At 48.7% G+C, this 15,263-nt stretch overlaps 1 protein-coding gene across 3 annotated transcripts in view; it reads right to left on the reverse strand.

Moving 5' to 3' along the window:
* Positions 1-371: 371 nt before the first annotated feature.
* RNF8 (ring finger protein 8) overlaps positions 372-15,263 on the reverse strand; it is a 39,892-nt gene continuing 25,000 nt past the window's right edge. For 2 of the 3 annotated variants that reach the window (XM_070418659.1, XM_070418658.1), the window contains 4 exons: positions 13,611-13,718; positions 11,295-11,499; positions 4,306-4,462; positions 372-819 (listed from right to left, as the gene is read on the reverse strand). In XM_070418659.1, the coding sequence (XP_070274760.1) occupies positions 4,329-4,462; positions 11,295-11,499; positions 13,611-13,718 (447 nt within the window). In that variant the 3' untranslated portion in view covers positions 372-819; positions 4,306-4,328. The remainder of the gene's footprint in view (positions 820-4,305; positions 4,463-11,294; positions 11,500-13,610; positions 13,719-15,263) is intronic. The other variant, XM_070418661.1, reaches the window with a different exon arrangement.

Genomic DNA, 15,263 nt, shown 5'->3' on the forward strand with positions numbered 1-15,263 from the left:
GCAAGAGAGATGACTTCTACTTTTTTTTAAACGCACACACATAAAAGCATTACCCGTGTTTTCTGACACAATAAAATAGACTCGAAACTACTTCCCAACCCCAGCTGAAGAAGGGAAGCCACCCCGCCCCGAAGCCAGGGAAGCAGGGCCCCAGCTCTGGAAGGAAAAGGAAACGCAACAGTCCGGGCTTCCCAGAGCCCATCTGCGATGGCCATGACCTTGGGCCTGGCTCCTTGGGCTGACATTCACCGAGTCTATCATCTGATACAGTCGCTTTCTTGGTTGCAATTTATGAGCTGCCAGTGTTTACCTGTGAGACTGTCTGGGAGCTGGAAGGGAAGGAAGATAAATACACCAAAGCCCAGCGGAGCAACTGTTAAGTTTTACATTTTATTTCCAGGAAACAACATCTTGTTTTCACAAAGAGGGGTGCCATCCTCTCAAATAGAGGCCGCCTTGGCGTCAGGGCAGCCCCGGGGGTACATTCAAGCTGTCCGGAACAAGGTCAGTAGAGGCACCCAAACAGTAACAAAACAACAACAAATTTAAAAAAGCAAACGGAAGTACATAACCATTCAACACGCAGTGAGGCAGTCTGTTTAGTACCCGGAAGCCGTAGGGCGGTGGGTACGGGTGCTTCAGATGACGGTGCAGCGGGCTGGCCAGCATGGGAGGCTCGTGACGGACCACTTCTTACTTAGACTTTGTCCCATGTGGTTCTCGTGTGCTCTGTCCCGGCGCAGCCCAAGACAGTCCACAGAGGATCCTTGAGGCCACCCCGCGCTCCGTTTCCTGGCAGTCTTCACAACAATCTCTGTGCTTTGGAGGGAAAGAGAAGAGAAATAAAAGACGAGCTGCATGGGCCTTCTCTGGCCTCCCTCCTGCCACCCTCCATCTCTTCCCCACAGACCAGCCCCTGCAAAGAAAACACAGATCAGATCATATCACTCTGCTCAAAGTCCGCTCCTCACTTCCCCCAGAGTAAGAGCAAAGTCAAGGGCCTTCCGAAGGCCTATCAGGCCCACACGACCTGCCTCCTGCCCCACGTCCTGCCCCCTTCCCCCTCCTCCGTCACTCACTACTGTAGCCACCTGGGCTCCTTACCGTTCGTTCGTCCTACACTCCAAGCAACCCCAAGCACACTCCCCTTAGAAGGGTCCCTCCCTGTGGGACCCTCTCCCCCAATGCAGGGGCCGCTTCCCACAGAGCTTTACTGAAATGCTACCTCCTTGGTGACGCCTTCCTTGACAACTCCAGCAAAAACTGCCAAAGCTCTTCCCATCACTCCCGCGCCTGCTGCTCTCCACAGTGCTAACTTATCAGGTTTTCACTTCTCTTTCCTGGCACCAAGCTGGCCCTCAGTAAGTATCTGCTGAGGGAAAGAGGGACTTGCATCCACAGTGACTGGAGGGAGGAAGCGGTCGGAGGGGCTATTTGCTGGCCTTCTGTCTTTTCCCATGACTTCTGCCTCCTCGTGGAGAAGCGGGAATCCTGGCCTATCCCGAGGGCACAAGACAGCCACAAGGAAACCCCCCTTCCCTGAGACTGAGGTCCGGAACACGGCGGTAGGAGGACTGCAAGGGTGGTAAAAGTTACTTTTCTCCCACTTCGGGGCAGCCTTTGAGGTGGTAGGCCTTGGGACGGGCAGCCTTGGAGAGCTGGGAGAACCATGCACGTCCCTTCCTCTCAGCTAAGGGCCTCCCCGACAGCTCACAGAAAAATGCAGAAGCCACCGGAAAGAAATGCTCTTGACTCCCTTAAGCACATTTCCATGCCTGTCCTCCCACATTGTCCCCTTCTCTCTAGGAAACAGGACGTACCCTCCTACTTTTAAAGACTACTTCCTCCCTCTGTGCTCTGCATTCCCGCCCTCCCCGCCTTCGTAGGAACCATCCTGTCCGGTCCGCTATCCCGTCTCCCCAGCATCTCCTCTCCAGGCTCCTTCCAACCAGCAGGTGAACGTGCTAAAATCTCTCATGTCTTCAAAAATTCCTTTACCCCGACGTCCTTCCCAGCCATGGCCTCTCTAGGTGCAGCTCCCCACACTTGTAGCCACATTTTTTGAAGAACTTGTTAATCTTACTCTTGTCTACTTTAGCCCATACTCATTCTACAATTCAATGCAAACTGGCTGCTGACCCGGCCAGTCCCCGCCCCCCCCCCCCACACCGCCCCTCCCGCCTGCTCTGTCCAAAGGGCACTTTTCCGTCCTTATCTTCTCAGCCGCAGCCACACTCCCACCCCTCAGCTCGTGACCACTCGTCAATGTGCATTCACTGGAGACCTGCCGGACATTCTCCTAGGCCTGAGACCACACACAGACAGATACAACCCCTGTCCTCAGTTTACAAATTGAGGGGCAAGAACACACTAACAAATACAATTTCAGTATTGTAAGTATTTGAAGTAAATAAATAGGGAGATGTCTAGACTGTAGTAAGGGCTAAGGGTGGGGTCAGGAAGGCTCAAAGCACACCACTCCGATGTCTTTTGTTGCCTGTCCCACACGCCCCTTTTCCCACCTCTGGCCACTCCTCACCGTCTGCCCTGCACACTCCTCTTCTACCACCCGCACCTGCAATGCTGGCATTGCTCCGGGCTGGGGCCTGACCCTGGGCTCTGACCACCCAGACAGGACCCCCAAATCTAGACTCTTCTGGGCTCCAGGTCCACATATTTAAATGCCCTCAGGCACTCTCAACTCACTTTGGTCTAAACCAGTGGTCGGCAAACTGCGGCTCGCGAGACACATGCGGCTCTTTGGCCCCTTGAGTGTGGCTCTTCCACAAAATACCAACTTTTGCGCATGGGCCACGAAGTTTCAACTGCACTGTACGTGCGTGCACGCACAAGGTATTTTGTGGAAGAGCCACACTCAAGGGGCCAAAGAGCCGCATGTGGCTCGCGAGCCGCAATTTGCCAACCACTGGTCTAAACAACTTTAGTCTAAAACTAAACTCACCTCCCTGACAACCTGCACCTTATTTCAGCAAATGCACCATCATCGCCCTGCTGCCCGAGAGAAACCGGAGTGATCTGCAACTGTGAGCTCCTTCGTTCCTCACAGCAAACCAGCTCCACAAACCTGTAGATTGCACCCTCTGAACCACTGCTCAAGTCCAGCCACTCGCTGCATCCCCACTGCTACTTCTCTGGCCCAGCCATCATCCTTGGCCAGAGCTGCTGCCTCTGGTTTGTTCCCACCCCCATGTATCATCTTCACTGCACCCCATTAACCTACCCAGAAAAGTGTAACACGGACAGTCACAGCTCCACCCAAAACCTTCTGTACTTTTCCCACAGCCCCCAGTCTAAATCCTGTGGACAGGCTAGGGGACCCTTCATGGTCCACCAGCCTCAATGCTCAACCCTCTCTAGCACCCTGCAGTCCCGCCCTCAGCACTGTTTCAGCCCTCAGCACCCCTTGCTTTCTTGCTCTTAGCCCCTTTACCGGTGATATACACCCATCCCCCTTTCACTTCCCTTCACTTCTCTGCTGTCCCTGGGCCTCTGCCTAGCACCATTCATCTCTCTTCTAGTAGCGTTACTACAACTGGCCAGGCCCTGCATCTGGACGAAAGCTCCACCAGGCAGGCTGCAGCGTCCACCCACTTCCATTCCAGCACCTGACAGTAGGTACTAAGAAAAAGGAAGGGTCCAGAGGAAGGGAGTGAAGAGCAGTTTTTTTGGGGTTGGTTCTGGTTCAGGTTTTATGGGCCAAAAGTAAAAAAAAGGTCCAAACTCTCCAGGTAGAAAAGCAGGAGGCTGTTCAAGCAGGAGCCCTGGCCAGAAACAGGAGCACGCCTGGTCTTACCAGACGTCTTAGGAGCCACAGCAACAGGCACTGGACAGGATACAGTGCAGCTGATGCAGAGACGCCTCCTGGAGACGGACCTAACCCTATGGGGTTCTACGGGGGAAGGGTGAGGAGGACATGGTGGCCATGACGGGTTCATGGGCATCTAGAACACCCGCTGATCGGAGTGTGCTCTAGAACACCCGGCACAGCCAGCCTTAAGCGCCGGGACCAAGGAAGGCCCCAGGAGGAGCTGCTTGGGTAATGACAGACGCTACATCCACACAAGTGGTCTCTCACAATAAGAGGCTCCTGGAAGCCTGTCTGAAAAGCCAATTGAAAGGTGCACATTAGCGGGAAGAGAGGATCCACTTTTTAGAGCCAAAATAACTGTTTTATCGTCACAGGAAACAAAACCAAAAAGGCCAGGAGACTTCTGCTGTGGAACAGCAACAGGTGAGGTGAAGCCCCTCCTGCTGGACCCCCGCCGACCGGAGCTGCTCACTTACTTCTCCTGAAGCTCTAGGTGTGCTCAGGTTCCTCCCCTGGGCCCTTCTCTCCGGCTGGTGGGCAAGCCTTGGCCGGCAAGCACTGGTCTTGCCCTCAGTACAATGTGGTGGTGGTGGTGGTGGTGCTGGTGGGCGGTGCTCACCAGAGTTCCTGACTCTGCAGGCAGGTAAGCAAAGGTCAGCCTGGTCTCTTCTCTAGCACAAGGCGTGGTTCCCTCAAACCCAGCCATGCACACATTTGGGGCACACCGACGGATCATTATGCCAGGAAGGCCCATCCCCTAAGCTGTGAAAGCTTGTCCGGGGGCCTGCGGTGAGGCGGCAGCTTTCGGTGAAGGAGAGAAGTGCACTACAGAGCACTAGTCAGAACAGGCTTCACCTCCCGATGGAAGGAGACCATCCAGAAACCTCAAGGACTACAGAGTCAACAAGAAATGTGAGGTTCGGAGACTGATGGTCACTCCATATATTCCAATTCATATCTTAGAAGCTGACTTCTAAGATCACAGTACCTTTGCCACTGGGTGAACAGTTCCTATGCTGCCCTTGTCCCTTCCAATTGTGCAATCTTTTTAAAAAAAATATTTTTATTGATTTCAGAGAGGAAGGAAGAGGGAGAGAGAGATAGAAACATCAATGATGAGAAATAATCATTATCAGCTGTCTCCTACACACCCTACACTGATGATCAAGCCTGCAACCCGGCTGTGTGCTCTGACTGGGAATCGAACCGTCACCTCCTGGTTCATAGATCTATGCTCAACCACTGAGCCAAGCCGGCCAGGCCCCAACTGTGCAATCTGAGATGCCAATAAGGGCGATGAGGGAGACACCACTTAAGGGAAAAGGAAAGGAAGAACAATAGGAGACAAAAGAGGAGAAGGGAAGGAAGAAAGGAGGGGCAGCAAAAGAAACCATCAACAAAATGAAAAAGGAACCCATTGTACTCACCAATAATACATTTGCTAAGAGGTTAATCTCCAAAATATATAAAGGACGTATACAACTCAACACCAGAAAGACAAACAATCTAATTTAAAACATGGGCAAATGGCCCGAATAGACACTTTTCCAAAAGAGGACATACAGATGGCCGAGACATGAAAAAAATGCTCAAAGTCACTGATGATCAGAGAAATAAAATTAAAACAACGAGGTGTCACCTCACACCTGTCAGAATGGCTACCATCAATAGTATATACACCGAGTGGCCAGATTATTATGACCACCTGACGTTTGTAGGCAAATTAGCTATAATTTCGCGCTGAAGTTGCTAGAGGGCCAGACCATTATAAATAGGGAAGCAGGTTGTTTACCATGACAGTAGAAGTGATTTTTTTCTGAACATATGGGTAAACAACACGATTTAACGGCCTTTGAACGTAAGATATATATTATGATGAGTGGCCAGATTATTATGACCACCCCATCAGTACTTCGTTGGGCCACCTTTCACCTTCAATACTGCAGCAATTCTTCTTGGCATTGACTCCACGAGATGTTGAAAGGTGATGTGAGGAATCTGACACCATGCCTGATGAATAGCACTGTCCAGTTCTGTGAGATTTGATGGTTGTGGAACCAGCTGCCTGATGGCTTTTAACTTTGTCCCACAAATGCTCAATTGGAGTGAGATCTGGTGATTGTGGGGGCCACCTAAGCAAGGTAAAGTCTCCCTCATGTTCTTGAAACCACTCCTGCACAATACGAGCACCGTGGCATGGCGCATTGTCTTGTTGGAAGAAGCCATTGGGATACGCCATCAACACGATAGGATGAACTTGATCAGCAACGATACTTAGGTATGTTGTGCTATTCAGACCTTGTTCCACACGAATTAAAGGGCCCAAATCATGCCAGGAAAACACGCCCCAAACCATAACACTGCCTCCAGCAGCTTGAAGGGTTGTACTCATGCATGTGGGGTGCATGCTTTCATGCTGTTTCCACTCTGCCATCTTCATGATGCAACTGGAAACGTGATTAATCGGACCATATGACTTTTTTCCCAATGCTCGACTGTCCAATCCTTGTGTTCCTGTGCGAATTGGAGACGTTTTATCTTGGTAACTTCAGAGAGCAAAGGTGTTCGAAAAGGCCTTTGGCTTCCATATCCCATACGATGCAGTGTACGGCTAATTTGCCTACAAATGTCAGGTGGTCATAATAACCTGGCCACTCACGTTCAAATATATTCCACGTTCAAAGGCTATTAAATAGCGTTGTTTACCCATATCTTCAGAAAAAAATCACTTCTACTGTCGTAAAAAACCTGCTTCCCTATTTATAATGGTCTGGCCCTCTAGCAACTTCAGTGCAAAATTATAGCTAATTTGCCTATAAATGTCAGGTGGTCATAATAATCTGGCCACTCAGTGTATATCGACAAACAAGTGCTGGTGAGGATGTGGAGAAAAGGGACACCAGTGCACCATTGGTGGGAATGCAGACTGCTGCGGCCACTGTGGAAAACAGTATGGCATTTCCTTAAAAAATTAAAAATGGAACTGCTTTTTGACCTAGTGATCCACTTTGGGAATATATTCTAAGAATCCTGAAACACTAATCAGAAAGAATATATGCTTCATAGCAGCACTGTTTACAATGGCCATGATCTGGAAACAGTCCAAGTGCCCATCAGCAGATGAGCAGATTAAAAAAGCTGTAGTACTTTTACGTAATGGAATACTACACAGTTGTAAAAACAGAAGGATCTGTTATCCTTTGAGATAGCATGGATGGACCTGGAGAGTATTATGCTAAGTGAAATAAGTCAGTCAGAGAAAGACAAATATCATATGATGTTACTTATATGTGGAACCTAATGAACAAAATAAAATGACAAACAAAATAGAACCACAAGCATGGATACATGGAACAGTCTGACAGCTGTCAGAGGGGAGTGGGGAGTTGGATGAAAGATGAAAGGATTAGCCAAAAACATAAATGTATAACCCATAGACACAGACAACAGTGTGGTTATGGCCAGAAGGAAGGGGGTGCGGGGGCTGGGTAGAGGGGGGCTGAGGGGAATATGTGGGGACATCTGGATTAGTATCAACAATAAAAAAAAGAAAAAGAAGAAAGCCCTGGCTGGGTGGCTCAGTTTGATGGAGCATCGTCCTGTATACCAAAAGGTTTCGGGTTTGATTCTGATCAGGGCACAGACCTAGTTGTGGGTTCAATCCCCGTCAGGGCACAAACAGAAGCAACCAATCAATGTTCCTCTCTCTCTCTCTCTTTCTCTCTCTCTCTCTTCCCCTTCTCCCTCTCAACAACCCCTCCCTGTTCCTCTCTCTCTAAAAATCAATAAAAATGTATCCTCAGGAGAAGAATTAAAAAAAAACCCTCAATTTAGAAAAATATATATAAAAGGAGGGGCAAAAAATGGAGGGTGGTTTTGGACTATGAAGAAAAAAAACTTCTAGAAATAAGCCTGCCAATTTTCTATCCCATGATAATTTTGTAAAAGATAAATTTTTAGAGTCCAGTATTATACACTATTTGGATGCATGCACCCCATGCTACCCTTGCTGAGAGCTTCTGTCCCTTAGACCAGTGATGGCGAACCTATGACACGCGTGTCAGAGGTGACACGTGAACTCATTTTTTTGGTTGATTTTTCTTTGTTAAATGGCATTTAAATATATAAAATAAATATCAAAAATATAAATCTTTGTTTTACTATGGTTGCAAATATCAAAAAATTTCTATATGTGACACGGCACCAGAGTTAAGTTAGGGTTTTTTAAAATGCTGACACGCCGAGCTCAAAAGGTTCGCCATCACTGCCCTAGGAGCAGGACTGGGTGGATTAAAAGTCCTTGCCAACAAGTATTCTCTCTGGATGAAGTCAACTTGCCAGACACTATTACTCTGCCATTCCCCACACAGGCCTTCACTGGGCTCTCTCTCAGCAAGGGGCGACGGCAATATCAGGGACAGGCTTCCAGGTGGGCAGGCAGGCACTCTCTTCAGAGACTGCCAGTTTCTTGCGTCCCGTGCCGGGACCACCCTCAGCTAGCTACAGGAAGCGGGCCAGGACTGACCTGGGCTGATCTTCCTAGAGACCCTCAACCTCTGGATTCGGGAAAGCTGTGGGTCATGAACCTCTCTCCCCACCTCAGCACACCTGAAGGCCACGGCGCCCTCACTAGCCTCGGCTCAGTATTATCGTATCAAGGGAGCTGGGGAATGTGGTTTGAAAAAGCCCCTGGACTGGAAATCACTGTCCTAAAGGGCCAACAGGGTTTTATTTCTAGAAAATTTGCTTTCTTCTTTTCTGAGCCCAACCCAGAGAAACTGCTGGGGAAAGTTAAAAGTGGGAATGTTAACACTCTTGTCAAGCAACAAACATGAAGGACAGAATAACAGGGGAGGGGAGCCTCCACAGGGGGTAAACGTCTTCCCTGCAGGCAAACCTCCCTTCAGCATCCTGGTGAGTTACAATTACTCATTCGCTAACACGTACTGATGCTCCTGATCTGCCTCAGCCCCAGAGCACCCTCTTCACCCTAGCATTCTCCTTCTCTCCTCTATAATCTGGCCACCCAGAGTTTACAAGGGACCAATGGCTCGTCAGTCAAGAGGCACTGCGCCTCCCATGGGACACTTCAACAGCCAGGGAGGCCTAGGTGGGATGAGCCCCATACGGCCAGAGATGTGGGTCTCCCTCTTTGAACTCGTGCTGAGAGCAACCCCTGCAGGAGGAAAAGAGCCCCACCAGTGTCAGCACTCCGACAACGACAGGCTTGCCAACCCTAGCTCCCAGAGCCTAAATTTGGTCCTTTTTAAAATTCCCATGCACTGGGGATTACACCAGCTTTCTGTTGGCTAGGAAGGTTAGTATTTGAAATGAGACTTTCGCCCATTCCCACACCGCAGACCAGTGGAGCTGCGGATGCTCTGGCACGTTTCCCTAACCAGGCCTCAGAACTTCTGCCTGTCTCTAGAGGAAGCCTCAAAGCTGCGCTCACTGTGATAACTGCAGAAACCCACATGGCTGGGAGGCCGATCGGCTTACGGTGCAGCTCCACCTGTTACCAGAAAGGCAGAGATACTCTCTTTAGCCTTGGAGAGAAAAGGGAGTCGGGTATTCTCTCCCTTTCCAGTTCTGCATGAAGCCATCTACCGAGCCTGAACGTGCGAGAGGAAACCTAGTCAATGGGCTGGATGAAGAAAGTACTTGGGTGTCTTCCCTGCCCCGACAGGCCCAGCACACTTCAGCTCAAAGGCTGAGCCTGGTCAGCGCGGGGTGCCCAGGTCACTGCTCCCGCCGAAAGGAAAGAGGAAAGCGAACAGAAGGCACTCGCAATGCCCCAGGAGACCCACTGCTCGGCACCATGAAGACATTCTACCCGGTGCGGACATGAGGGGCACTGCTTCTCAAACCTCTGTGCTCTGCTTGTGCTGAGTCCTCTGCTTGGAAAGCTGCCCCTTAGGGAACCTTTAACTCATTCAAAAGGCACTTCTTCCGTGAAGCTTCGCCCGCACTCTGCTTGCCCAGGCAGACATGAGTGCCTCTTCTCGCAGTTTCCTAGTGCCCTGCTACCTGTGTCCCTCTCCACCTCCCCCACAGACGGTGAGTGCCGCGGCTGAGACAGTGCCTCAGGGGCCATTGCATCCCGGCCCGTAGTACAGTGTTCCTGTGCCTGCTATGGAAGGAGGGAGGTGCAGAGGAGGAACGATGGGATTCTGTCAGAATCAATGGCTCCTGGGAGGTAAAAAACAATTTCTGGGGGCTTAAAACGGGGTGCAGGTCAGAATATCTTCCCTGAGTGTAACAGGCTCAACAACACTCCTGTTCAGCACCCCCAACCCTGGGACTGCCTCTGCTGTAGCTGACCACCTGAGGGCGTCTCATGCCACAGCTGCTGGAAAATCAGCATCAGATTCCTGGCCCTACTCAAAGTGGCTGCTACCTGCTGGAGGGCTGGGAGAAAGGAAGCAGGGGACGAAGACCCTATTGCTAGCTGTGTGGCTTTTAAGCCTTCAGCTTCTCTGATCTTAGGGGAAGGTACATACAAAGGAACACGTGAATAGGGATTACCATGGCCAGGTGGTGGGCAGCACCTGGAATGGCAGCAAGCTTCTGGCTCTTCTCTGATAGGCCTTTATGCGCGGCCGATTGCTATCACAGCACTTTGGCTCTGCAGCTTTCTCACAAGGCGGTGCTACACTGATTATTAAAGGGACTCAGTGATAATCAAGTCCCCCCCACTTCTGTGCACTCATCACGGCACAATAACCAACCTTCTCATCCATTAAGTCCCTTGTGCTCTGCCCCTGGGACATGTCCTTTCGCCAAAGGCCGTTCAAGTCTTAAGCAGAGCAGCTCTGCAACCCTCACAGAGCAGGCAGCAGGGGTGATGAGGTCATTTGTTAAATAAGAGGAGTTCACGATGGAAGCATGGTTCATTGGGGAAATTCACCCGCCGCTTCCCCACTCCCTTTATCCAAATTCCCTCCAACTGGGAGACTTGTTGGTAAACATATTAGCACCCCCAATAACACGGCAGGATTAAACTTACCTGCCTCTGGTTTAACATTATGCCCAATTTGTGTAATTAAGCTGTGACTATCACAGAGAGAACCTGTATATGTGTTTTCTTCAGGCATTCAAGTTGTGAATCTCTGACTTGTACACATCCAATTTATAATTGACTGTATACCCAACCCAAGGGTTTACAACACCTGGACAGAACTAAACTGTCTTGAACATCAGCACCATCTAGTGATCAAAACAGCAAACTGACTGACCATGTGTTTCTAATCACATCTTTTGCCCCTATAACCAGGGCACATACATTAAGCCTCCCCCTTTCCCGCTGCTCAAGTAAGGGAGTTAATGCTACTTCAACTCTCTCACACATTATCTTTAACTCCTTTTACTTTTCTCCCTTTCTCCCACATCTTCATCTGACTCTCTTCCCCAACCAGTTGTAAGTCCTTCATTGAGGGCACTCACCTTCTCGTACATAATCACTCACCTTTTCGTCTCTTAATTAAGTCAGTTCGTCGTTCTTTTACTTCCGAACTCAGATTATCTACCATTTTACTAATGCAATTGTCCAGAACCAGGGAGGGGGTTTTGGACTTGATGTCCTTCCGACAAATGGGACATTCTACCTTCCTCTTCATCCATTCATTGATACAATAGGAGCAGAAACTGTGGGCACAGTTCAAGGTGACAGCCTGCAATGGGAATGTGAACACACACATCAGAACTGTCAGGTTTACTTTCCCAGGGTGGGTGTGATCTCAAAGCTAAGCAAGACCAAGTGGATTTTCAACCACAATCTTTTCTAGAGAGCTTACAAAAGGTACCAGAACCATTTTGGGGGCTGGAAATTTTTTAAAAATGTTTTTATTGACTTTATAGAGGAAGGAAGGGAGAGGAAGAGAGAGACATCAACATCGATAGGCTGCCTTCTATTGGGAATTGAGCCCACAACCAGGGCATGTGCCCCGACAGGGAATTGAATCAGTGACCTCTTGGAGCATGGGTCGACCTCAACCACTGCGCAACCCCGGCTGGGCAGGGGATGGGAAATTTTAAGCTTCAAGTTAGATGATTTATTTTCTTTCTCAAAGTTAAATTCATAGACTCAGGCCCCAGGTGGCTGATTTGTCTGTCTTGTTCCACCAACTTAGGCCACTGCCAACATGGGTTAGCTACCTTGCAAACAAACGTCATTGGACACAGGAAGGACTAGTAAGCATGTGAATGTTTGGTACAAGCACATCACTAATTCTCTTATGGAAAACAAATGTGTGTCTTGCTAATGGGGAATTAGAACCTCAATTTTAATATAGAAAGGGGAGTGAGTACATACAGAAAATTCAGCATATAGGATGGTAGGAGTCCTCCTCTATTCAAAAGAAACAAAAAAAGGAAAATACATGTAAAGGCAACTAAAAAGGCTGAAGAAAAAGGGGAAAATGGGAAAACTGTAATGGGCTCCCTGCCAGTGCCTGACCCTGAGTGAATGAGCCTGTGAAGAGGGAGGAAGCAGAGGGGCCCTGTCATTTGAGAGGTTTTGCTGAGACCAGTGGTCCCATTTCTGCCGTGCTTTTAATTCCCAAGAATATAAAGCATTATCTTCATTGCTCCTGTTTATGTACGTTCCCTAAGACACAACTTTTCCGAGGCTCAAAAGTCTTCATCCTGCTTTTAGGATGGCAGTGAAAAATGACACAGAAATAATGTATGTTTCAAATACCAAGTTGGCCCGAAAGCCAACTAGGAGACAATCTGTCTACTATAGGAGGTACATTCTTATAAACAGCACTAAAAACCTGCCTGATTAAAAGGAAGCCTCTTTCCAACACTGACTTTAAGAGGTGACCAGTAGAAAAGGTCAGGCAATATGCAGTACACAAAACACAGGCCACGTTGTCGGTCTGGTTTGTCTGTGCAGAAGCCCCAGGTTGGCTAACCCATCCCCTGTTCCAAGCCCCCTTTCCTGTCTTCTCCTGGTAGAGTCTGTAAACCCGAATCAAATGACTAGAAATTATGGGGAAATTTATGACCTGAAGTCAAAGTGGATCCAGAGCAAAAAAAACAGGTCTGCTCAGGAGAGAGTTTTTAGGAGGCTGGTAGACTCAACCTCATAAAGACCACCAGAAAAAAGGAAGCAGGGTCAGTATGTGACTTCCTCTGTAGAGGAAGCTGAAAAGCACTGTCATTTAACAACTTGAATTCAAACTTGAGGCGTAAGATGAACTGGTCACAAATGGTACAATTTGCAAAAATAAGAGTCTGTGCAAAAATATGACAGGTAACTAATGGTAACGTAGGAGAGAGCTGTTCCATTTTCACAAGGCCTCAGAGTCCCTGAGACATGTCCCACATGTGCTGAATTCCCAGTGCCCACACATCAATGACATGACCGCTCTGTTTAAAGGCTGTGCTGCACGCCCACTCTCAGTACGGCGCCCATTCATGGTGAGGAGTAGCTTTATTGAGCAGCTTTATTCTGGTTCTTCAAAAACTAATGCCATGTGGCTCTGTTTTCTCCCCAACAACAGCGAGAAAGGCTGTACTGCAGCTACAAATATTGATTATATCAAGTAAATACTCAAGAACAAATGAAACAGGAAAAGGGACAGGGAAGTTAAAGAAGACTACAAGAATAAATGAGAAGTGGCCACCTCTAGACATCAGTTTGCAGTCAGATAGCTACAGGAAGTTCCCGCCAGAAGCAGCTCTTCCCAATGTTTCCCTCCAGCGGCAGCAGCCTGTGCCGCTGAGCTCCCAGGGTCGGGAGAGTGGCAGGCGCGCAGGAGCCACTGCTCATAATTACCTCAATGAAGTATTCTGAACAGATAATACACTGGAGCTCGTTCTCCAGCACGTCATTCATGTGGCTAAGAACTTCCTCCTTCTGTGCTTGCACCTTCTCCTTCTCTTCCTGCAAAGACACAACCAACCCCACCCATCATTCGGGAGGACCAACGAGAATGCAGAACAGGACAGGGAGCAGGGCTAATCATCTGGAAGAGGATCCAGAAGGATTCTAAATTAAAAATTCATCCTGGCGGAGCAACACAGAGAATAAAGCATTTCCCAGGGGGTACTGTTTCACAGAACTGGTTTCTAATAGGGGGTACTGTCTTCCTTTCTTTTCTCTCTCCGATTTTTCAGTATTTGTATTGTAGTTTCTGTCTCCTTCCCTAAATTAACCAAATGAGAAGAACTGAAGGCAGTATACTAACCCCACCAACACCCAAGGCCAGGAGACATTCAGAATCCCATAGTGAACTGCAGTCCAGAGGGGATAAAATATAAAATTATCCCCCAAACTGAAAACTCACTGGACAAAACAGAAGACATAAAGAACAGTCCACAGAGGCAGGAGGTTTGCATTAGTGTATAAGGTCCCTTGTGCTCTTTACCGCTGCCTCTTCCATAAAATAGGGATGATCTCTATGTTTCCTGGAGGCTGGAGGGTGTCAGGCCACTCCTGCAAGGCCCGCAGTGCAGTTTCCCTGTGCTTTCCCCAAGAGGTCAACCAACCGGCTGCGGACAATCTTTTTAGGGAGCATCCTAGGTGTGTGCCCTTGAAGCAGTCATTTATTTAAGTTAGCACCTCATCCCCCAAAAAGAAAGTATCAGGAGCCTCTGAGAGAGGAAGTGATATTTAGGGAATATAATTGATTCATTTGTCATCTTTTTTAAAAAAATATATACATATATATTTTTTACTGATTTCAGAGAGAGGAAGGGGAGGGAGATAGAAACATCGAGAGAGAAACATTATCAATCGACTGCCTCCTGCACACCCCGTACTGGGGATGGAGCCCCTAACCTGGGCATGTGCCCTGATGGGGAATCGAACCGTGACCTTTTGGTTCACAGGTTGACACTCAACCACTGAGTTATACTGGCCAGACTCATTTTTCATCTTTTATTTTCTCTTCTAATCAAAGCAAGACTGCTTATGACAGGGAAGAAGGTCTGGGCCCATTTCTAACTGGAGTCAAGTTCCCTGAACTTGAATTGCTGGGTTTAAAAAGATGGTTGGTTTCTTGGAGGCTGGGAAAGAAGGTACTCTGTGACTAACAGAGGATAAGGCTATCAGTCCAAGTGACGAGAGTCTCCTCCTGTCTGTGCTCTGCTCCAGGGCTGTCTGTGAGGGGGGGCAGCTGTGAGATGCAGCCGGGCTCAGGCAGTAATTCGGGGTCAGAGGCTGCAAACTGGTGGCCTGTGGACTGGATCCAGCCTACAGATTGGTTTAGTTTGGCCATTAAAAAACAAAACAAAAAACTGAACTTGTTGCCAATATTTGAAAATTGGGATATTTGCCGAAACCGGTTTGGCTCAGTGGATAGAGCGTCGGCCTGCAGACTGAGAGGTCCCGGGTTCGATTCCGGTCAAGGGCATGTACTTGGGTTGTGGGCACATCCCCAGTGGGAGATGTGCAGGAGGCAGCTGATCGATGTTTCTCTCTCATCGA

The sequence above is a fragment of the Myotis yumanensis genome, unplaced genomic scaffold (genome assembly GCF_028538775.1).
Source record: "Myotis yumanensis isolate MYYU_CA2020_CCGP unplaced genomic scaffold, mMyoYum1.0.hap1 SCAF_6, whole genome shotgun sequence".
In the NCBI taxonomy this organism is placed as follows: Eukaryota; Metazoa; Chordata; class Mammalia; order Chiroptera; family Vespertilionidae; genus Myotis; species Myotis yumanensis.